This window comes from Leopardus geoffroyi, chromosome C1 (assembly GCF_018350155.1).
Source record: "Leopardus geoffroyi isolate Oge1 chromosome C1, O.geoffroyi_Oge1_pat1.0, whole genome shotgun sequence".
NCBI classification, from domain to species: Eukaryota; Metazoa; Chordata; class Mammalia; order Carnivora; family Felidae; genus Leopardus; species Leopardus geoffroyi.
This window is the reverse complement of record NC_059328.1, coordinates 216219193-216241604: the sequence shown is the minus strand read 5'-3', so window position 1 is coordinate 216241604 and position 22412 is coordinate 216219193. Positions and strand designations below refer to the sequence as shown.

General features: G+C 52.7%; 1 protein-coding gene, 1 non-coding gene and 1 pseudogene across 2 annotated transcripts; all 3 read left to right on the top strand.

The window, feature by feature from the left end:
* The first annotated feature begins 9621 nt into the window (after positions 1-9621).
* ARL4C (ADP ribosylation factor like GTPase 4C) lies at positions 9622-13829 on the top strand. Its single transcript, XM_045481804.1, has one exon. It carries the CDS (start codon positions 10213-10215, stop codon positions 10789-10791), a length of 579 nt encoding a protein of 192 aa, XP_045337760.1. The 5' UTR covers positions 9622-10212; the 3' UTR covers positions 10792-13829.
* A 313-nt stretch (positions 13830-14142) lies between these two features.
* TRNAK-UUU lies at positions 14143-14215 on the top strand. Its single transcript has one exon. It is a non-coding gene; the product is annotated as a tRNA-Lys (tRNA).
* Positions 14216-20837: 6622 nt separating this feature from the next.
* LOC123600070 lies at positions 20838-21047 on the top strand (annotated as a pseudogene).
* The last annotated feature ends 1365 nt before the right edge of the window (positions 21048-22412 follow it).

Below are 22412 nucleotides of genomic sequence, written 5' to 3'. Positions count from 1 at the left end.
ATCGTGCTACAGATGGGCACTCCAATTCCTGGCTAGAGCAAACAACTTTTCACCAAAGACTCCTGCCTACAAGCCAACGCCCGGTCCCCACGGCCACGTGCGACTTCACTAGTTTCTCGAGTCATCACTCTGCCCTGAAGTCTAGACCTAATTTTTCTATGTGGATTTATGACTTCTTTGGCAAGGAAAAGCCTAAGATCGTTTTTATTTCGTTATTTTGCCCGCTGGGCACAGCCGCTGCTGTGAGCAGCAGGCTGGAAATTACGTTAAGAGATGCTAGATAAATAAGCTAGCGTTCGGTCAGCTTCTTCCTTCACAGAAATCAAATTTATTCTCGTTTCTTTGCTTTTGTTTTTCTTTCTCTTTTCCTGCCAAGCCAGCGCAGACTGGGAAATGGCTGGAGTTACTGTTTGGGGTCAGTCTTGCTTCTCCCGTCTCCACCAGCCATTATAGATCAGTCAGTCGACCCAGGAGCGCGTCCTGGTCAGACAAGGCTCCACCAGCAGCCGTGGGTCCAGTCGCAAGAATCAGGGAGACGGGCTTCCGGCTGGCCAGCCGGTTGTCAGGACGGCTGCCGAGGAGGGTGGAGCAGGGGTTCGGTCCCCCCTGACAGTGGCTGTCTGGTGGCACCCGGGCAGGAGACGGCTCCGAGGGGTGTTGCCCAGGGAGTGCCTCCAAGTGATCCCAGCACCCGGCTGCTCTTGGGAACAGAGGTCCCCGGGGCTCAGGAGCTTCTGCAGGAAAGATCTGCTAGCTTATCGCTTCCTCAAAAACTTCGTAGTTTCTCTCCGGAGTATTTTGCCTTGATGTTTCATGGCCACATTTCAGCTCTTCTGGACCGCCCGCTACCAGGTTAATGCATGCTACTGCTCCTCCTTTAGCCTCCCTTGCCCAGGATTTTTGAGAAGCACAGTACATTTTCCCTAAGGAACGGCTCTGAGAAGGGATGATTCAGTTATCTAGAAGGAGGTCCAAGCTGTTGATAACTGCAGCCATGCCCCAGGACGGAGGCTGCAGGGGTGGGAGGGAACGAGGGAGAGTAGGACAGGCACGTCCTTCTCACTGACTGCCCCTTTGTACCCTCTGAGCATCACCCTGTGTGTTCGCCTCATTCAAAACCACTGAAAAATGGGACTCCCAGGCGGCACCGCTGGTTAAGCGTCTAACTTCGGCTCAGGTCACGATCTCATGGTTCGCGAGTTCGAGCCCCTCATGGGGACCTGCACCGACAGTGCGGAGCCTGCCTGGGAGTCTCTCTCTCTCCCTCTCTCTGCCCCTCTCCCGGTCGCTCACAGGCCCCATCTTTCTCTCTCTCTCTAAATAAATTTTTGAAAATACTGAAAGCTTATCTCTTCAGTCAGCTTCTCAAGAAAGCACAACGTGTCCTACCGCGAACAAAGGAGGGGCTAGAACTTCCGCAAAAACTGTGATGTCTTTGAACAGAATGAAAACGCCGGCATTTTTTTAAAAGGAGAAAGGCGAGGAGGAGAAGGAGGAACCCAGCTCACCTCCTTCTGCCTTTATCTTCGGTTCCACCGTTCTTTCGTCTCGTCTTGGAGCCCCTCATTGGACCCCTTCGCTCTTCAGATCTTTCTCCATTGCTGCCTCCGCGTTGTGTCTCCCCACCTGCAATTTGGATGCCAGAGTTCCCTGGAATGTCCCTCTGGGTCATGTTAGGGGTTGAGAGTTGGGTTTTGAGGTCTAAATCCCTTCGCTCATTTGCCCCTTCCTTTATGGACCAAGCAGTATTGCTTTAGTACGCTGGGCAAACACCGATGACCAACCTCCCACCTCCTTCTGGAACTCTGTGCTGCCCGCCAGAAGGAAGAAAGCAGCTTAGGTGAAGGATCTAAGCAGGACTTGCCCTTCAGTACCCCTGAGTGTCAGGTGACCAGTCCCACAGATCTTACCTTCCCTGTGACAGGTGGAGAAGGAGACAGACAGCAAATCTGCTGCTGGACGCACGTCCCTTTGTGATCTCCAGGGTGCAAACAGATTGGACGTGCCTGGGGGAAGCGTGGTCCTCCCACATGCCAAAGCAAAAATAAATGCCGCACTCATCAAAGATATGAACAGGGGCGCCTGGGTGGCTCAGTCAGTTAAGTGTTCCAGTTCAGCTCAGGTCATGATCTCACGGTTCATGAGTATGAGCCCCACGTGGGGCTCTGGGCTAATAGTGTGGAGTCTGCTTGAGATTCTCTCTTTCTCTCTCTCTCTCTCTCTCTCCCCCCCCCTTTGCCCCTCCCCCACTTGCACTTTCTCCCTCAAAATAAACGAACATACTTTTGAAAAAGACATGAATAAAGGCAACTCTCTTTAAAATTCTTGTCAACGTTATTTATTTATTTATTTATTTATTTATTTATTGAGAGAGACAGAGAGAGACAGAGGATGAGTGGAGAAGGAGCAGAGAGAGGGAGACACAGAATCCGAAGCAGGCTCCAGGCTCTGAGCTGTCAGCACGAGAACCTGACGCGGGGCTCAAACCCACAAACTGTGAAATCGTGACCTGAGCCGAAGTTGGACACTCAACCAACTGAGCCACCGAGGCACCACAAGGCAAATGTCTTGAATGGAGGAAAAAACAACAAATGTGATTTAAAAGTGCTCATAGCTTTAATTCCAAGAACCGTTCCTGAAATAGAATGATCTGGACTCTGGCTGATGGGGTGTAAGCATGAGCAGATACAAGGGATGGATGGGTTTACCTATTGTCTACCGCTGGTCTCCTGTCTTTGCTCCGTAGTCACGGTGGAGATACATAGAGAGAGAGAGAGAGAGAGCTCTGCGTTTGATGGTTTGTATGTTGAGCTCCTCTGGCTGTGGGCAGTGACAGAGATTGAGAAACCTGGAAAGGTAGGTGGGATGAACTACTGAGACAAGAGAGGGCAAGAAGGTTCAAGACCGGACACGGGAAGCCACCAACATTCTGTGGATTAATGACCGAAGGACAGAGTCCGGCAGCCATGATCAGAGAGGAGGAGGGAGTGTGGTTTTGCGACCATGGATGTGGTTGTACCTCTGACCCCGCGAGCATTTCCATCCCAGACGGTCACCAGCACAAATCATTCCTGCATCTTGGGGGCAGCGATGTGGGGCTGCAGAGGGTGGGGACGTATGGCAGTTGGCCAGACCAGTTGGTTCCCATGGGGAAAAAATTTTAAGAAGGATGGGGGGATCAGAAGGTCAGTTAAAAGACCAGGGAACCAAAAGGCTGGTGGATTTTTCCTTGGGGCCCAAATGCCCTTGGGAAAACAGACTTGGGAGATTGGAGGGGGCAGAATCAAGAAAGTAGAAAGACTACTCTATGACTAACGGATAGAGTATTAGGTTACATAAAGCACAGGATAACTTAGAAGGAGGAAATGAAAATCGTACGTGGCTATGCCTCTAACAAAAGCAGCAAGGAGCCAAAGGACTCTATTCAGATGCTCATGCCATATTCACACAGATGATAGTTCCAGAAGAAGCCAACTGTTGTATTCAAGAGAAGAGTCATCCTGAGTGACCGCACAGCAGACAAAGGAAGAGCTTGGTAACACGCCCCGTCCTCCTTCACCGCAGTTGGGAGAGCCGACAGGGCTGGATCGAGGCACAAAAGCACAATTGTTTCCATCTCTCTTGGGTCCAGCCAACTAGCTTTTAATTAAATGAAAATAATAAGCATCCCAGTTCACCTGGGGAGAACGGAGAAGGGGGCACGAAAGGAACCCAAGTTTCCATCAAATACTTCTTGGTTCATGGTGCCGTGCTCTAATCACCTGGAATTTATTGTTACCCGGTTTTTCCCCTTCTCCACTGTAGCTATTAGAGTAGAAATTTAATTACGGTGATTGAATAATTAAACGAATCACAAATAACTTTTGCATAGCAAGCTTTTTCTTCCCCTTCACCTAAAAGGATGTTGGCACTGACATCAGGATTCTCTGTCCTTCTCAGGAGCCTTGAGGCCTGACTTCCAAAATTAGGGTCTTAATGTCCTTGATAGAAGTTCACATACAATAGGAAATGTAGGGAGCACCTGGCTGGCTCAGTTTATGGGGTGTGTGACTCTTGATCTCGGAGGTATGCGTTCGAGTCCCGTGTTGGGTATATAGATTACTTAAAAATAAAAATCTTTAAAAATTTTTCTAATGCTTATTTATTTTTGAAAGAAAGAGAGAGAGAGACAGAGTGCAAGCGGGGGAGGGACAGAAGGAGAGGGAGACACAGAACCCGAAGCAGGCTCCAGGCTCTGAGCTGTCAGCACTGAGCCCGACACGAGGCTCAAACCCACGAACCGTGAGATCATGACCTGAGCCGTTGGACACTTAACCCACTGAGCCACCCAGGTGCCCCAATAAAAATCTGTATCAAAAAAAGAAGGTAACGTTTAGGGGTGCCTTGGGTCAGTTGGTAGAGCATGCAACTTTTGATCCCAAAGTCATGAGTTCAAGCTCCCCGAAGAGGCCCCCATTTGATCCCAGAGTCATGAGTTCAAGGCCCCTGATTGTGAATAAAATAAATGATGAAATTTAAGTATTGAGGAAAGATTTAAAACAATCTTCTATAAGAATCTTATCTGAAAAGAATATTGATAGGAAAGACTAGGACCTCTAAACGTTCATACCTATCTCGGGCATACAACAGAGATCGACAATTGATAATGAAGATTTAAATATGAAAAAGAAATCTTCTGGCTGTTTTTTGTTTTTGTTTTTGTTTTTGTTTTTGCCAAAACAGCAAGAACAACAAAATACCCATAGTAGTAGTTCTTGGCAAAATGAGAACCTGAAACATTTCAGCCTTGTTGCTTCACAGAATTCAAACAAAAATCTTAAAAAGGCATTCTGAACTCTTTGCTTATTTGTTTTCATAAAATCATGAACTTGAAAGGACCAGAGAGTGGTGGGTCCTCCTTATTTCCGGGCTTGGGACCACTTGAATGAGGCAAAAGGCTATGGCATCACTGACTCACACTTGTCTCCACCAAAATCCACTGCCCTGTCCCCAAAACTCGCCCTGGAGCCAATGTTGCAGTCCTCCCATGTGCAGCCTGGGGCCAGCATCTTACAGATTCTGCAAGGCTGAGACATTCCGGGTGTGTCCCTCCCCAGGACTTCTGGGAGTGGGGGTGGGGGTCTTCGTGAAGGAGACATTCCCACCTGACAAAGAACTTCAATCCTGGACCACCTGGCTTCGGCTGGTCGAGGCCCTGGCTGCTTTCTCTGCCCCAGCTCCATTTCCGGCCGCCCTGAATCGGGTGCAAAAACGGGTTTCTTTCACCGTCTCCTCTCAGCCGGGTTTCCTGGATGCCGATTTCCTCTCTCCTCCATCAATTTACGATTCTTTGAACCGCTCTCCTGGCCATAGCCCTTCATACTCTGCCAAGTTCCCGTCCAGTCTCCTGGCAAACCACCTGTTCTGCCTCGGTCTCACCAACAAGACCCAAGCCTGCTCGCGAGAAGGGCTGTCCTCAAGCTCTGAGCCCCAGGCAGAAGCGCTGTCTCAGTTTAACAAGTGGGGGCCTAAGAGATCTAGTCCCACAGCTCCAGACAAAGAGAGCCAGGTTAGAGAGTCACTTACACACTCCCCGGTTCAATAGATACCAAAGGCACCAAGCAACTCTGCCTCTGGACAGGCTTTCGGCTATTACACGGGAAGCTCAGTAGAGGGCGCTCCTGCATTATAACTGCTTAGCATGGGGGGGGAGGGGGCAGCGCGCCGGCATCCAGGGATCCAGTCGGAAAATGCAAATAACGCCACATATTCTCGGCGAGCGTGGGGGGGCATACGTGCCCGTGTTCTGATACTTCCACCCAAACATATTCCGCTCTGGATAGGACGCTCGCTTGACATGTCATGGCGTTTCCCTTACTGAAGCAAACACACGAGTGATGCAACGTATATAATTGCTCTATTCACTAGGTTCAGTCAAAAGTTATTTTAATCCGTGGCACACTTCATTCCCCAACCCTTCAGAATACGTCAGGATACAATTTCAGAAAGACTGCGGCGCTACCGTATTCTGTTCCCCGGAACTACCTGAGTCTTTTTCTGGGTTGTCGAGCCATCTCGATGCAGGAGGGAGAGGAGCTGAAAAGTCACGGCCGCTGGACGCGAAGTGCATCTCAGGCAAGACAGAAGGGCGCGCCGCTTTTTGAGAAACGGTCCTATCCTGATAAATGGGGGTGCAGAAGGTGGCACCCCGCAGCCAGTATTTTCCGCTCAGTGGAACCCTTGCCCCGGGGGCCAGGCGTCACTATCCAAGGACCGTGTGGACGCTATAAAACCCCTTTCTTTGCTGTTGGCAAGGCTAACATTTACTGAGCACCTACTCTGTTCCCCGGGCACGGTGCCAAACCCTTTTACGCGTATCATTTATTTGTTTCTTATTTACTTATTGCCTGTGTTATTTAATCTTTGCAACCACCGGTGTTAGACACAGTGTAGACATGAGGAGGTCGAGAACAGTGAAGTAGGCAGTGGCTAGAACGTGCTGGGAAATACAGAGCGTCCAGCCAGTTTCCGCACGCTTCCCCGGGCGGGTAGCCGCAATGCTGTGTCCCTGTAGAAGGAGACTCAGCTCGAGTCTTGGCGTTTCCGACACGGTAGTGAAAACTACTTTCCTTTACATAATTCCAGTGTTTTTCAACTTACATCCATATGTGAAGGCAAGTCACCAGCTGACCCAGCTGAGTGACATTTTATGTGTTAGAAGTTAAATTATCAACTGTAAAATCAACTTATCGCCTGGTGAGTGAAATTAGAACGTAGAGTGGCTGCTATTCAGTTACAGTGAGTTGCTGTTTAACGGCTCTGTTCTGAAGGCTATTTCATGTTTATTACTCTGTCTTCTCTACTGGACAACAGACGGCCCTTTATTGCTAAACCCCACCATGGGGTGCAAACGGTGGGGGCTATAGTCAACCCTCCCCAGGCAGTAATTAGCACAGTATCCAGAGGACACATCAAATGTTTTACTAAAATATTTCCTTTCTGCTACCCTTAAAATAAAAGCAAGATCTGATGGCGGGTTGGGGGGGGGGGGGGTAGATGCAGGTGAGAAAAAGGAGCCCTGTGTTATGATCATTAGTGGGAGCAGGGGCGCCTGGGTGGCTCAGTCAGTTAAACATCCCACTCTTGGTTTCAGCTTGGGTCATGACCTCACCGTTTGTGAGTTCAAGCCCTACCTCGGGCTCTGTGCTGACAGTGCAGAGCCTGCTTGGGATTCTCTCTCTCTCTCTCTCCCTCTCTCTCTCTCCCTCTCTGCCACTCCCAGCTCATGATCGCGTGCTCTCTCTCTTTCTCTCTCATAACAAATAAATAAACTTAAAAAAAAAAATCATTTGTGGGAGCCAGATCCAGAGGCTTCCTCACTGCTCTATCACTTTCCAAATGCCCAAGTCCCAGGCTTGTCTGGGGCTGGCACCCAGCCTAGGCCCTGCCTGTAACACAGAGCAAAAAAGGAGAAGAAACAATCTCATGAGAAGGTGACTGTCTCTGGGGCGGACCTTCAGAAGAGCCGAGAAAATCATTCCCAAAACACAAAATCCTGCCTTCCCAGGGTTCCCAATAACCAAATGACATCATTATAAACTAGGTGGACATCTGTTATTTTTGCTTCCTCACTACCACTTGCCCTTTTGAGAACAGACGCCTGAATATTCTTTGGGAACCACCCCTCCCCACTTCCAGCCCCTGGGCCATGTCTATTGGCGTGCTCCACCCTCCTGGACAGCGGTCTTGACCCCAGAGTGCGCTGAACGGGCCGAAAGGGTGTGTTCCCCGGGCTTTTGTTGCAGTTATTGGGAAAGAGCTACACCTTTCTTCTTCTAGGATCTAAACCAAGGCTGTGAGTCCAGGGACGCCAGTAGGAAAAAGAATCGATACAAAGAGAAACAGAGACAGGCCTGGTCTAAGACTCCCTTGGAGCTCCTGGATCTAGCCATGCCTGAAGACAACCGTAAGCATAAAACTTTTCAGTTACGTCAGTGAATGTATTTCCATTTTGCCCAACCCGGTGTGAATTCGGTTTCTGTCTTTTGCAACTGAATTCACGTTGCTTACAACTTCATTCCCTGTTACATTCAAACAGTGTGTGGGCGGTGTGTGAACTGAGGGAGAAGGCAGGCCCTGGGCCCTGGGCATGAATACCACTGGGCTTGGAGCAGGCAGTCCTGGCTCTACCCTGGCAAAGTCCCAGGTGCCTAGGCCTTGGTCTCCTCATCTGGACCCACAAGGCCATTTCCAGCCCTGACATTCCAGTTCCAATCCCTGGACCCCGTCCGGACCACCGGGACTGCAGTGACGGCTGCCACCACGGGAGTCCCAAAGATGGGATCTTCAGGTGTGGTCTTCTCATTTACTTTACCACAGCTTGTGCAGGGGAGGTGGTCAAGGAAAGCATTTCTGTAAAACTTTGGTATTTGTTCATAAACGTTGTCATTTTCATTTTGTCCCTGGTGGCCCCATTCCTGTCTTTTCTGCCTAATAAACTGGAGTGTTGCAAAGATGCTAGGGGCCATTTCAGCCACCGGCTGCCCCTCCGGAGCAGCTCGGGCCCCAGGTCTGTGTTACCCATAATGCACTCTGGGCTTCCTCTGCACCCAGAGGACGCGCATTTGTTATGTGTTTCCAAACCAGAATGAAAGGCGCTGCATTGGAGTGAAGGGACATGGAAACCAGGGAAGGGGAGCTGGTGTTGATTGTAACCCACGGTGCCATCTACTCCAAGCCCGGGACTCATTTTCAAAGTTTCAGGCCCCAAGAGCGTCTGGCGCCCCAAGGGAGGCGTGGTTCACCTGTGAGCTGGTGGGTCTCAGGTCTGAGTGGAGAGGCCGCCCACGCTCCCCCATGATAAGGCTCCCGAGGATGTCCGCGCTGTTTGTGGCAGCCTAGAGTGCTGTCTGGGAAAGGTGAGTCGTCTAAGCCATCTGGGAAGCAAGGCTTGTGGCCTAGGGTGCAAATGCCTCTCCTTCACGGTGCCCCCCACAAGGCAAGAAACGCTGGACCTTGGGGGCTCCGTGGGCGCAGGCCTGGGCTCGAGGCGCAGCAGTGGCCCTGGAGCCCCAGGAAGAAAGCGATACAGGCCATCATGGAGGGCCGGGGCCCCCGGGTACCGCAGAGGGCGCGAGAGTGGGGTGCGCCCGGGCCGGGACAGGCGCGGGGTGCAGGCTGGCGGCTGCCTGAGGCCCGCGCCTTCCTTGCTCCTCTCCCGGGGGCCTGACCACACGGCCCCATCCCCCCCCCCCCCCGCGGGGCCCTCTACGCCCACCCGGGAGCTCCCCAGCCCCAGGGGCGGAAGCTGTCCTCGCCTGCCCCCTCTCGGGCCTCCGGGCCGCTCCAGGGCCGGCTGAACGGGGACCCCCGAACCCGCTCCCCGAGGCAGGCTGTGCGGCCCGGGCTCGGAGGCTGGGGGTTCCGGGAGCCTGGAGCTATTTTCATCCGATGCGTCAGCCGGCCCGGGAGGAAGAGTCGGCCCCGGGCCCATTGTCTGCGCGCGGCGAGGGAGGGGGACGCGGAGGGCGATTTCGAACGCTCGGAAGGCGCGAAAGCGGCGCGCGGGGCGGGGAGGTGCTCGGCGGTCCGGGGGCGGCGGGGGGCGGGGCCCGAGGGGCGGGGCCGGGGGCGGGGCCGGGCGCCCTCCCGCCGCTGCAGGCTGGCGGCGGCGGCGGCGGCGGCGGCGCGGGGACTGCGGGGGACAGCCAGGCAGCCGCGCGGGTAGCGACGCCCGGGGAAGCCCGCGCCCCGCCTGCGCCTCCGAGGCGCGCCCGGGAGCGGGAGCGGCCCCGCGGCCCTCCCAAGGCAGAGGCGAGCGCCGGGAGCCCGGAGCCCGGAGCCCGGAGCCCGGAGCGGGCGGGCAGGCGGAGAGCCGGGCAGCGGCCGGAGCGCGGGGGCGCGGCCGGAGGCAGCCGCAGAGCGAGCCGGGGCCGGGGGGAGGGCGCCAGGCGCGAGCCCCCCCCTGCGCGGCCGCCGCGGAGGCGGCTTCGCGGAAGACAAAAGCCCGCCGGAGAGACGCGATGCCCGGCCGGCGGGGGCCCGGGGACCGCGGCGTCTGAGCGCGCCGAGCCGAGCGCCCCCCCGGGGGGGCCGCCGAGGCCGGGCCGGTGCCCGCGGCGGAGGGCGACAGGGGCTGGCCCAGGTGCTCCCGGCCGCTTCGGGCCCCGTAGCTGCTCGGGGGGCGGCGCCCTCCCGCCGCAGCCGCAGTGGCCGGCGCCGCAGCCAGGAGCCATGGGCAACATCTCCTCCAACATCTCGGCCTTCCAGTCCCTGCACATCGTCATGCTGGGCTTGGACTCGGCCGGCAAGACCACGGTGCTGTACCGGCTCAAGTTCAACGAGTTCGTGAACACGGTGCCCACCATCGGCTTCAACACCGAGAAGATCAAGCTGAGCAACGGCACGGCCAAGGGTATCAGCTGCCACTTCTGGGACGTCGGCGGCCAGGAGAAGCTGCGGCCGCTCTGGAAGTCCTACAGCCGCTGCACGGACGGCATCATCTACGTGGTGGACTCGGTGGACGTAGACCGGCTGGAGGAGGCCAAGACGGAGCTGCACAAGGTCACCAAGTTCGCCGAGAACCAGGGCACGCCGCTGCTGGTCATCGCCAACAAGCAGGACCTGCCCAAGTCGCTGCCGGTGGCCGAGATCGAGAAGCAGCTGGCGCTGCACGAGCTCATCCCGGCCACCACCTACCACGTCCAGCCGGCGTGCGCCATCATCGGCGAGGGCCTCACCGAGGGCATGGACAAGCTCTATGAGATGATTCTGAAACGCAGGAAGTCCCTCAAGCAGAAGAAGAAGCGGTAATGCGCCCGGCTGTGTTCGGGAGCGAGCCGGGGGCGAGCGGGGAGCGAGCCGGGGGCGAGCGAGGGAGCGAGCAAGTCAGGGATGGATGGATGGATGGATGGATGGATGGATGGATGGATGAACGAAGGAGCATCCGCGCCCGCGAACAAAGACCGAGAACCAAAGCTATGCTTCGAATTTTTAAAACGGAGTCTGTGCACCCAGACGCAGGACTAGTGACTTAACCTGGGTGTGTATACCGAGTTGCCAGCCTGCCCTCGATCGGCCCCCACCCCCAGCTCAGGGGACCTTTTGTCTGAACGCCAGAGCTACTAATGGGTGGGGGGCGCTGGGGAGTGGACGCGCCTGGCCTGCTGTCCGCCCCTCCCGGCCCAGGTGGAAAACTCCGCTGTCAGAGACAAAAGCGATCTCTTCCGCCTCCCGCCACAAGTTGGGCTGCCCCGCCCTCACTGGGGCTCCCACCTGTGAGTCACCTGAGGTATGCGGCTCCCAGAACCCTGGGAGCACCTATCTGGGGGGCAGGTTGGCAGTGGGAGGTGCTGGGGGGGAACGGCCTCCCCCTGCGTTCGTGGGCTCGGGAAGCCGGATAGTTTTATGTCACAGGGCAGGCCCCTGTTGAAATTTCATTTGTCCTGCTCTGGGCCCAAACGAGGTGGTGGTGATTTGGGCCATCAGAGGACTGCCTGGAACAATACAGCAGCCCGAGAGCGTGGGGCGCCGCGCTGGCCTTGGCCAGGGGGATGGCCACAAAGCTGCCCCTTTCCTGGTGCTTTTATGGTGGCTACGGAAGACCAGTTCGGTTGAGAACTGCTTTTCAGCCTGGAATCAGACATCTTCCAGATGGTTTGGACCCTGTCCATGTGTAGGTCATTATCACACAAAGAGACCAATAAAAATTAAAAAAAAAAAAAAAAAAAAAACTGTTGGAGGTGGTGGCAAATGATATATTTACTGTTTGCAGGATAGTTAAAGGTTTTTAAAGGGTAAGGCTCTTCTTGGCGTAAATGCTGGATGGGGTGTGTGTGTAGATACAGGGACCTCCCTCTGTCCTGTGTAATCGGCATAAATACCTAGACCCATATGTGTGGAATCTTAAAAAATCTCTTAGCCTCCTGATTGGTTTGTATGAGCACACCAGCCGCAGATGTGTGCTGAATTGCAAGATGGTTTTTTGCAAGGCCGTCTCTTGTAATACGAACAGCTTGATGATGGGTTTTGGTTTTCAGACATGTTTTTAAGAAATTCTACAAATGAATACTCACCTTAGAAATATTCACCTTAGGAAAAGAAAAAAAAAAAAAAAAGACTCCGCTCTGCCCTTTTAGATCCTTTTACGCTGCAAGTGGGGACGTGTTCAAATTTCTAATTTGGTTCATCGTGGCCTATCTGGTTTGAAGCATTTCATTAAAAATGTCTCGTTAGAGTATTTGATGTCATGCGCCAAAAAAATAAAACCCCACCTTGTTGCAAAAGCCGACCTCGTTGCATGGATTTTAAAAGCAAAGGAAAAGCACAAGGAATGAGGTCCTTCCCAATCCATTCTTGTGGGAACTGGCCTGCTAGGCAAATGCAAACAATGAGTGCTTGAGATCAAAGAAAGCGTGTGATGTAATGATCACCTGTACTCAGGCACTTCGCGGTTTACTTGAAAGAGGCTTTGGAAAAATAGATAAAGCGAAAGAAGAAGAAATACATATTTTTAATAATGTGATTTAAAAATCCTTTATAATCAGGACTGAGTCTTAGTTTGCAGAAGCTGTCATTTACCCTGAGACACAGTATCAAAAAGGGAAACTTCTACTTACCGTTTGGTTTTAATTTCCTCTTCAAATTCATGTTCACAGGTAGAATTTTGCATATGCACACACACACACACACACACACACACACACACACACCCCACTGTGAGGAATTTCTTTACGAAGGAGGCCTATATAGCAACGGGGCATGATCATGCTTGAGCATGTGAGGTCGTCAGATTATATACCCATGCCTCTTGTCCATTACACTCAGAAAGTTAATTTAAGAACCAGAGGTGGTCCTGCCTTCCTGCTTGAAACCCAATTCTTACAGGAAACCTTTTAAAAGAGGAAACCTAGCAGGCCCATCATCTTCCTTTTATCTTTGGTCGGTGTATTTGGTACCTCCCCAAGGCTGGTATTTTTGTAGCAACTCAGTAGAGAAAATAGAGCTAAGCACTGTCAAAGCCTGCAGGATTTCGGTTTACGTATCGACAGCGTAGTCACTGATTTCTAAATGGGCTGGTCCCATCATCTGAAGATTCTGTATAGAGTTATTAAAAAAAAAAAAAAAATTCCCATCCTCCTTTATTTTCTTCACATGTAACAATTTCTTATGCACTTTGACATTTTGGTAGGGCCACGCTATTGAGAGAATAATATATTTATTTTGTGACATTGAAGATGCCAAATGCTGTAACCACCTCGTGCTAACCATCCTTAGGTTCAAGATACCTGTTCAAGTCCCGTCATGCTTTACAAACGAAGCGAAATGACTTTGGTTTTTGCATTATCGATACTTAGGGGTGCAGTCAACTGTTAGCAAATTGTGCGGTCAAGTAAGGCCCCTGTGGTGTATCAACCAATAGTTAAGAGTCTCCGTTGATCTCTGTGGTGTTTGACCTAATAAGAGCCCGCTTTTGTCTCTGACCAAACAGAGGAAGCACGCATCAAGTTACCTTGGTGTGGCCTTGGGTGGGGGGAGTCCCCTCCAATATGGCATCAGTGATCTATTATGCCTCCTGCCCCTTTGAAGAATGAATGGGTTTCACACGGAGGAAGTTGGCCTCCCCACGTGAGCTTTCGAAAGGTTCTCCCCTAGACACAAGGAGGCCGGTTTTATTTCAAGCCGATTCTCTTCACAGATTCTCTGTCATGGTGTTGGGACTGTCGTCTCCTGGTTTCGGTTTTCCTTTCTGCTGCTGTAATTCTCTGTCCTGAACGTCCTCTTCTGGTCCTGTTCCCTTTTATATGCATATATGATGCTGTGAACAGAAATAAATTATTTATACAATCAAACGTTTGGGGAAGTTGTCTGGATGGTTTTTCAAGTTGCCCTTCTTTATTCCTGGGCCTTCTTTGGGGAGTGACCTGGCTCACCAGACGGCCTCTGGGGCCCGCCTGGGGCTGGATCAGGTGTCAGTTTTTCTGGCTTCCGTGTCCAGCTCTGTCCTGAGCAGAGGACTGTGAGGGCTGGACTGCATCATACACCTGCGCCTGTCCCCCTACGCCTGTCGCCCTACGGGGTGCCTGTCCCTGGTCCTCCCAGATCCTTCAGTGCCTCGCCTGTCCTCGGCCTCTCAGTTTATTAAAAAAGGTCATGATTTGGGGCGCCTGGCTGGCTCGGTCGGTAGAGCGTGTGACTTTTGATCTCAGGGTCGTGAGTTCAAGCCCCACGCTGGGCATAGAGCCTACCTAAACAAACAAAACAAGGTCATGATTGTTAATCATTTCAAGAATACCATGGGATTGTGTAAAATTGGAAGTCGCTATGTGCTAATGTAACATGAATCGTCACAAAGCTGCTCGGCGCCTAGACCTCCTCTGCTCCGATCTGGGCTGAACCCAGAAGACATCCAGGACTTTGAGTCCTCTGCCGTAGAAGGTGCAGTGAAACCATCGTGTTTTGTACCTGTTGTTGGGGAAAGGCCCGCTTTCTTTCTTTCTTTCTTTTTTTTTTAACATGTATTTATTCTTGAGAGACAGAGCACAGGCAGGGGAGGGGCAGAGAAAGAGGAGACACAGAATCTGACACAGAGCCCGACGCCGGGCTCGAACTCACAAACTGCGAGATCATGACCTGAGCCGAGTCGGACGCTCAACCCACTGGGCCACCCAAGCGCCCCCCCCCCAAAAAAAAAGACCCACTTTCTGAAGAAAAAGCAATTGGGGCTGACTCCGCAGCATTCTGACAGGGTCAATGCAGCCACACTCGTGAGGGCGCTCAGCAGATACCAGGCCACAAAAGCAAGGGCCCCTTGGGTCTTAGCTCCGGAGGCAAAAGGATCCAGTTTCAAATTTCAACTCCAGCGCTTAGGGCCTCCATCATTTTCCTCTCCATTTCTTAGCCTCTTGAGCCTCGATCTCCCCATCTGTAAAATGGGGTCATAGTGCATGCTGGGGAGGATAAAACACAATCATAACTCAGCTCCAGTGCTCAGTCAGCAGCCCCAGCTTTGATCACGGGTCGCTAGCAACACGTGGAAAGCACCGTAATTCCACCCGACCACAAGCATTTAAGTCAGCTTGCTGCAATCTGCCTTTCACCCACACTTCTTGGTGCCCTTACGCTCTGGAACCTAGCCTGCACCCCAGGCCCAGGCAAGAGTGGAGTCCAGGAAGCGTCTGTGGACCATCCCGGGCGTGTGGTCTCCCCTTCCAGAGCTCTGTGAGGCTGGGTGAGGGGCCAGACGGAGCTGTGTGGACCACTGGGTCCGCTGCTCCCACGGCCCATCTCACCAGGCTATGAGCCCCCCGACAGGGTAAGGCCTGGCTCCAAGACAGCCAGTGCGGAAAACCACCTTGAGCAGGGAGTGAGTACTCCCTAATTATCGGCTGCATGACTGCATTCTCGTTGATTAGTTTTCGTGGTAAATTTTAAACCTACGTACATTAGATGCATATAAACTTACATACGTTATACAAAATAATTATTTCCCGTGAAATGTTCGAATTAAGGTGAAAACAGACAAACTGTGAATATCGTTCTTCAAGATCACGGTCATGAGATGAATCACTGCTGTGACTTTGCAGAAGGAGGTTGAAACTTGTACACAGGGTGGAAACAGGTATGAGCCTAGGGGTTTTTCTTAAAAGAGGAGCGAGGCTTGATTTTATCGTCCCTGTTGCTATAGAAGCTAATGTTTAGGAGCCAGATAACATCAGAAAGGCCACAGATGCGGGGCGCCTGGGTGGCTCAGTCGGTTAAGCCTCCAACTTCGGCTCAGGTCATGACCTCGAAGTGTGTGAGTTCGAGCCCCGCGTTGGGCTCAGTGCTGACAACTCAGAGCCTGGAGCCTGCTTCGGATTCTGTGTCCCCCTCTCTGTCTATCCCTCCCCCACTTGTGCTGCCTCTCTCTCTCAAAAATAAACAGACATTAAACTTTTAAAAAAGAAAGGGCACAGATGTCATTTTTAAGTCCTGACACCTGAAAAATTCTTGAAAACCTATTTAGGGATCAGTGCTCTCCAGATGAGTAAAAATACTAGAAACCGAAAGAAGACAAAACCTCAGCCCTTATTTTGTGGGGCCAGCCTTCATCCAACGGTACCAGCTGAGACTTGGTACCTGGGCAGTGTTGTTCACTTGATGTTTTCCAGGAAAGTCACCACAAACCGCCCCCTTCTGTACCCTCCTGCACCCTCCTGAGCCCCTGCACGCTCCTGCACCCCTGCACCCTCCTGCCAGGGGGGATCCTATCTGCCCTGTGTCCAGAACTCACGCCCGCCACCATCGACACACCAGAACAGAAGCCCAGAGCCTCGCCTTCCCTCCTTAGCAGGATCCAAGGTCCAGGAAAATCCAAACCCTCTGGTACCACGTTCCTTTCGTGAAGAATTTTCTTTCCAGTATTTCCTTCAGGAGACTGTTTGTGTCCAGGGCAATGCCCCACCCCCCCCACTCCACACAGCCCCCGGAAGGGTGGACGTGGGGTATCAGTGCTCCTGCTTTGGGGTGCAATCTTGACAGCCAGCTCTCTACCGGGGTCCCTCAGCAACGGTAAGAGGCTGAAGACCCCGGCCCCACCCATGCCTCGTGGTGTTTACAGAGATAAAGTGACGAAAGAGAGGCGAGCACAGGGCACAGGGCAGGTCCAGAAGCCTGCAGGTCAGCACAGCACGCCTGGACTGTGGCCCCTTCTCTGCTGGGCCGGCTCTGGATTGCAGGGACATCCTGTTCCCCTTGCTGTTAGGGACGAGCTCAACCCCCCGCCCCCCACCCTGTGTCTCCTCTGTGTTTTCACTGATGAGAACATCCAAAGCCGACTTCCAGGAGGAAAGCGTCTCTCCTCGCGAGATTCTGGGATGTAGAACCTTTAGTGCAAGAGTCCATTAAGTTACTCTTGGGGAAAATGAGCCTCCGTACCTCTGTCACTTTCAGGCTTCTGCTTCTAATGGCCACGCACGACTGTTCCCTCCTTACACACTAACTCCCCGTGCAATTAATTTCAGCTGCCCGTGTCTCACGAAAGCTAAAACGATTTCAATGCATTATTTAAAAGTCATCATGGTAAGTAATGACAACCGCACCGGCTCCTTTCGTAAATATACTTCGGAGGCTGCTATTCTGCAGATGAACTTTCGCATGGCTGTGTCATTTGCAGTGCGCTCGGATGCCGCGTCCATCACGTAAAAAAAAAAAATGCTGTTGAAAATAATATCTGCAGGGGCGCCTGGGTGGCTCAGTCGGTTAATCATCCGACCTGAGTTCAGGACACGATGGTGAGTTCGAGCCCCATGTGAGGCTGTCTGCTGTCAGCACAGGGCCTGCTTCCGATCCTCTGTCCCCGCCCCCATCTCTCGCCGCCCCTCCCCCGCTCAAAGATAAATAAACAGCAAAAAAATAATAATAATAATGTCTGCAAATAATCGTGACACCTGTTATGCTGGGGACGCTCCCCCAGGTGGGTGTGCCGGGAAGACTTGGAACGTGATTCTTGTCCTTTCCGTTTGACCAAACGGAAAGTCATGAATTCAACCAAGTTCACGTTTTCCATGCCACTCCAGCCTGGGAATAAAAGCATGGCAGGCACTCTGTCTCAGAGCCTGCCATCAGAAGACGCCCAGTGCCCCCCTCGATCTCCCTCTCTTGCTCTTTCTGAGATTTCCTTGGGAGGCGAGCTGATACGACTGTGCCAACTGCTCTGCTTCCTCCCCCCCTTCCACCCCGTCCCCCCCCACCCCCGACTGCTTGCGGAAGTGAGCTTCTGGAAGCTGGGCTCAGCATGGCAGCCGCAGCGGCTGGCGCCCGTCCTGCTGACCCCCGTCGTGGCGCCCCATTCTCAATGGCCATCAGATACTTGGTGACATGGCTCCCCCATCCCCTTCTCACCGCACGCTGGTTCTCTCTCCCAGCGTGGACCCCCCCCACCCCCGAACCTCAAAGTGCTGGGAAATCTGCCTTGGAATCCGTTTGCTGCCACAGAGTGAGGGATTTCTTGCAGAAGTTTTGAATAATGGCCACCTCTCCCGGAAATTCACTCCGGGCCTCAATTCTGCTCCGCTTGCTTCCGTCTGAGCAAGTCACTGGGACGACGGAACGAGGGGCTGGAGAGTCGGAATGAGGCGAAATCCTCTGAGGCAGACACCGTGGGTTACCCACACACGAATCCGTGCCTCTGTCCACCTTTCTTGCAGGCAGAACCCCACTTTTACTTGGGGGTGCCCTCTGCCCGGAGACTATGTGCTCAGGGAAAGTGACTCTACACTCAGCTTAAGGGGAGATTGGTCTGAGCCACAAAATTAATCAATTCTCCTGGCCCGGGGTTTGTTTAGGGAAGGGTCCTGAGCCCCAAGGGAAGGGTTTCCCGGAGAGGAATAAATGGATGGGCTTTGGAAGATCTTCCTTATGTTTTAACGTTGGACCATACACAGCTCTCCTTTGCTGCTTCTGAATTTCAGTGAATGAAGATGTGATGGCTGGAGTGGCTGCAGCCACCTTGACACCATGTTGAGAGCCCACTCACCCACTGAGGACAGCAGGAGGGAAGTATGAAGGGTCTCAGATGACACCGTGGAGCTGCTGACATACCCAACCCCGGCACCACCTGACCTCAGGACTTGCAGAAAATGACATGCCCTTTACTTGGGGTTTCGGCTACTTGTGGCTAAAACCTCTCAGCTGATAAGTTGCCTCGGACACCACCCCCGCCCCTTCATTGTACAAAACACGTAGGGCTCCCCACCAGAGCTGACGTGTGAGGGAAACCATCAACCACCCCGTGCCAACAGATCACAGGCAGATCGAGACCCGCCTCGGTTGGCCCCGGCTGGGGGGACAGAAGGACTAACGTCTCGGCTCCTGGTTTAACAATTACCACCGGGGAGGTCAGGACATTCTGGCCAGGAGGGTGAGGCACACCTCGAGGGTAATTCCAAGTAAGCAGCTGAGAACGCCATTAACGGTGAAGCCCTTTACCAGCACTCCTTTTCTGAAAAGAAATGATTAAGATGGTATTACTTGCGACCATTCACGGAGCGTTTGTTTTATGCTGAGCTATGAATCACGCGCTTGACAGACTCACGTCATGTAATCCTCTCTGAAAGGCCATGAGGTAGATGGGTTCATCCTGCCGGTGCTGATGTGGACCTTCACGACACAGGCAGACAAACAGATGGGTAGACAGACAGACAGTCACAAGAACAATCACGGAGCACTTACGGGGCGCCGAGCGCTGGGCTGAATGCACGGGGTAGACATCTGGTCTGTGCCTCATGATAAACGTCGAGGGATAGGGACGATGTTTGTCACAGGCTTGGAAACCGTCGGGCAGTCTGACTTCGGAACCAGCCCCCCTACCCTGGGGCAGCCCTTCACAGCCTGGAACCGGGACCGGGCACAGGGAGAATGTTCCAGAAGAGCTGTGAAGTCAATGAGCTTGAAATGAAGGCAGGGTCCGCACGGTCGCAGCGCAGAGACATGGCCTGAGAGCACCCCAAACCAGTGCCTCCCCCACCCCACCCCCACCCATCTGGGGTCCGCTTTTCTAGTAAGTTCCCCATGATGCCATTGCTGCTGTTCCCTGAATGTCGAAGCGTCAAAGCCATGCACTCCAAAGCAACTGCCCAACCTTGGCCTGGTGTCACGCCCGCGCCCCAGCAGGCTCGTGCCTGAGCTACGCTACTGACCTACCTCTGGAGCCGTGGCTCTCCACGGCTTCCAGAAAACAATGGTAGTGTCCTGAGACACCTTTGCTTGTCACAACTAAGAAGGTGGGGCACAGGACAGCCCACAACAGAGGACAGTCTGGCCCAGAACACCCGTAGTGTCTAAGCAGAGGACCCCCTCCTCTATGGCCTTCATACTGGCGGCTCCCTTTCCCTAGAACACCTTCCCCCGGGGCAGCATCCTGGCCGTATCTCTCCCCAACTTCCCGTCTTTCTGCCCACACCTTCCCATTTTCATTAAAACCCCCTTCCTACTCTCTCTGCCCTTGCCTGCATCACTCTGCCCCATGACATACTTTGTATTTTATTCCCACGGACATAAAATGAACTTATGCTCAATTATGTATTGATTGTCTGTCTCCCCCCTGTGTATGAGTTTCCTGTTGCCACTGTAACAAGTTACCCCAGACTCAGTGGCTTAAAACAACGCAAATGTGTTCTCTTACAGTTCTCAAATCACAAGTCCTAAAATCAAGGTGTCAGGAAAGGCTGCGTTCTTTCTGGAGGGTCTAGGGGAGAATCTGTCCCTTGCCTCGTCCAGCTTCTGGTGCCTACCTGGACGCCTTCACTCGGGGCCACTTTCATTGCCAAAGTCGGCAGCACAGCGTCTTCAAAATTGTTTTCAATGCTTATTTATTTTTGCAAGAGAGAGACCGAAAGAGAGAGAGAGAGAGAGAGCATACAGGGGAGCAGCAGAGAGAGGGAGATAGAGAATCTCAGGCAGTCAGTCTCCTGTGCTGTCAGTGCAGAAGTAGACTCGGGGCTCGATCTCACGAACAGCGAGATCACGACTTGAGCCGAAATCAAGTTGGAAGCCCCACCAACCGAGTCACCCAGGTGCCCCAGTGTCTTAAAAAAATTTTTGTAATTTTTTAAATGTTTATTTATATTTGAGAGAGAGACAGAGTGCGAGCAGGGGAGGGGCAGAGAATATTTATATTTGAGAGAGAGAGAGATGTGAGCAGGGGAGGGGCCAAGAGAGAGTGGGACACAGAATTGGAAGCAGGCTCCAGGCTCCGAGCTGTCAGCACAGAGCCCGGCACGGGGCTCGAACTCACGAACCGTGAGATCACGACCTGAGCCAAAGTCGGACGCTTAACCGACTGAGCCACCCAGGCGCCCATTAAAAATTTTTAATGGATCGCTTCTTGGCCTTTTGGCTAAGATCAAGTGTAAAAATTTTTAATGGGAAAAAAAAAAAAAACTGTAAAGCTTATTATCGAACAAGTAATTGGTATCATCCTCAAGGATCCTTATTAACACAGTTCCATGCAGCTTGATGAAAATGATAGATTATATCAGTTTGTAGAAAAGTGCTGTTCTTTGACCGCTGCATTTGAACAGTCACGGAAAATGATGTCCCGAGTATATTTCATTAAGTTGTTAACGAGCTTCTGTTATCCGCCTTAATTGCCACAGCTCGGCTCCCAAGTGCTAAAACCACATTTGAGGTGTCCTTTGGTAAAACGCGAGGGTAGAGCAGGTCTGGGAGAGCAGAACCAGCCCGATCTGTTGACCAAGAATTTCTAACATTTCTTCCTTCATTTCTCAGGCCTCAGGTTTTCACACCATCGGGAACAGGACGGATGCCATGTTGCTGTTCTTTACTGCAACCGGTTAGCGTCACGGTAAACTCAGGGCTCTTGTCCTAACTTCAGGCTATTGGCCGAATGAAAGCGTTTGAGGGGCGCCTGGGTGGCTCAGGCGGTCGAGCGGCCAGCTCCAGGTTTTGGCTCAGCTCATGAGCTCACAGTTCGTGAGCTCGAGCCCCGAGCCTGGCTTCTCACTGACGGCGTGGAGCCTGCTTGGGATTCCACCTCTCTGCCCCTCCCCCTGTACATGAGGTCCCTCCCCGCCACCATACATGAACACACTATACTCTCCTAACTCACGTTATCATTCAGCCAGGGACTCAAGAGCCGTAAAAAGGACGCTGACCCTTGGGTTTCTGAGTGGTTCTTCTCCACCGTGCACGGAGACTTTTGTAGCTCGATCTTTCTAATGACCGTAGCCTAAAGATTTTAACTTAAGTCTTGTCTGCTTGGGACCCCTGTAACATGTGATCCGCGCCATTCAAGTTAGATATTTATCTACCGTTCTTGTTGTTCTGGAATTAACACATTCTATAGCTCACTGCTTCCCACCCTGCGGCGTGCACAGAACTCACCCGGGGAACTTGTTAAAACACAATCGCACGTGGGGCAGCTGGGTGGCGCGGTCGGTTAAGCGTCCGACTCTCGATCTCGGCTCAGATCACGATCTCGAAGTTCACGAGCTCGAGGCCCCGTGTTGGGCCCTGCGCTGAGGGTGTGGAGTCTGCTTGGTTGGGATTTTCCTCTCTCCTTCTCTCTCTGCCCCTCCCCCACTTGTGCGCGTGCTCTCTCCCTCTCTCTCAAAAAATAAATACACTTCAAAATTTTAAGGAGAAGAATACGATCTCACTTGTTAGATCTGGGCGGGACCCAAACTTTGGCGCTTCAGCAAGCTTCCTGGTGGCGTTGGTGCTGCTCCTCTGGGGACACACCGTGAGCAGCAAGGAACAAAGCCACTGTTCCCACCTCAGTGACGCCTGATATGCCGCTCTTCCACTCGTGGCCGAGGGAGCCAGTGTGGATGGCGAACAACAGAGGACGGTGCGCAATCGCGCCGGGAGAGAACCCCAAAGACGCGCGCGTCTGCGTGAAGTGAATAATGTCACCGCGTCTGCCCACCCAC

Bases quoted from the DNA above. Each gene is read 5' to 3' on its own strand.
- ARL4C (XM_045481804.1), top strand. From the start codon at position 10,213: ATGGGCAACATCTCCTCCAACATCTCGGCCTTCCAGTCCCTGCACATC.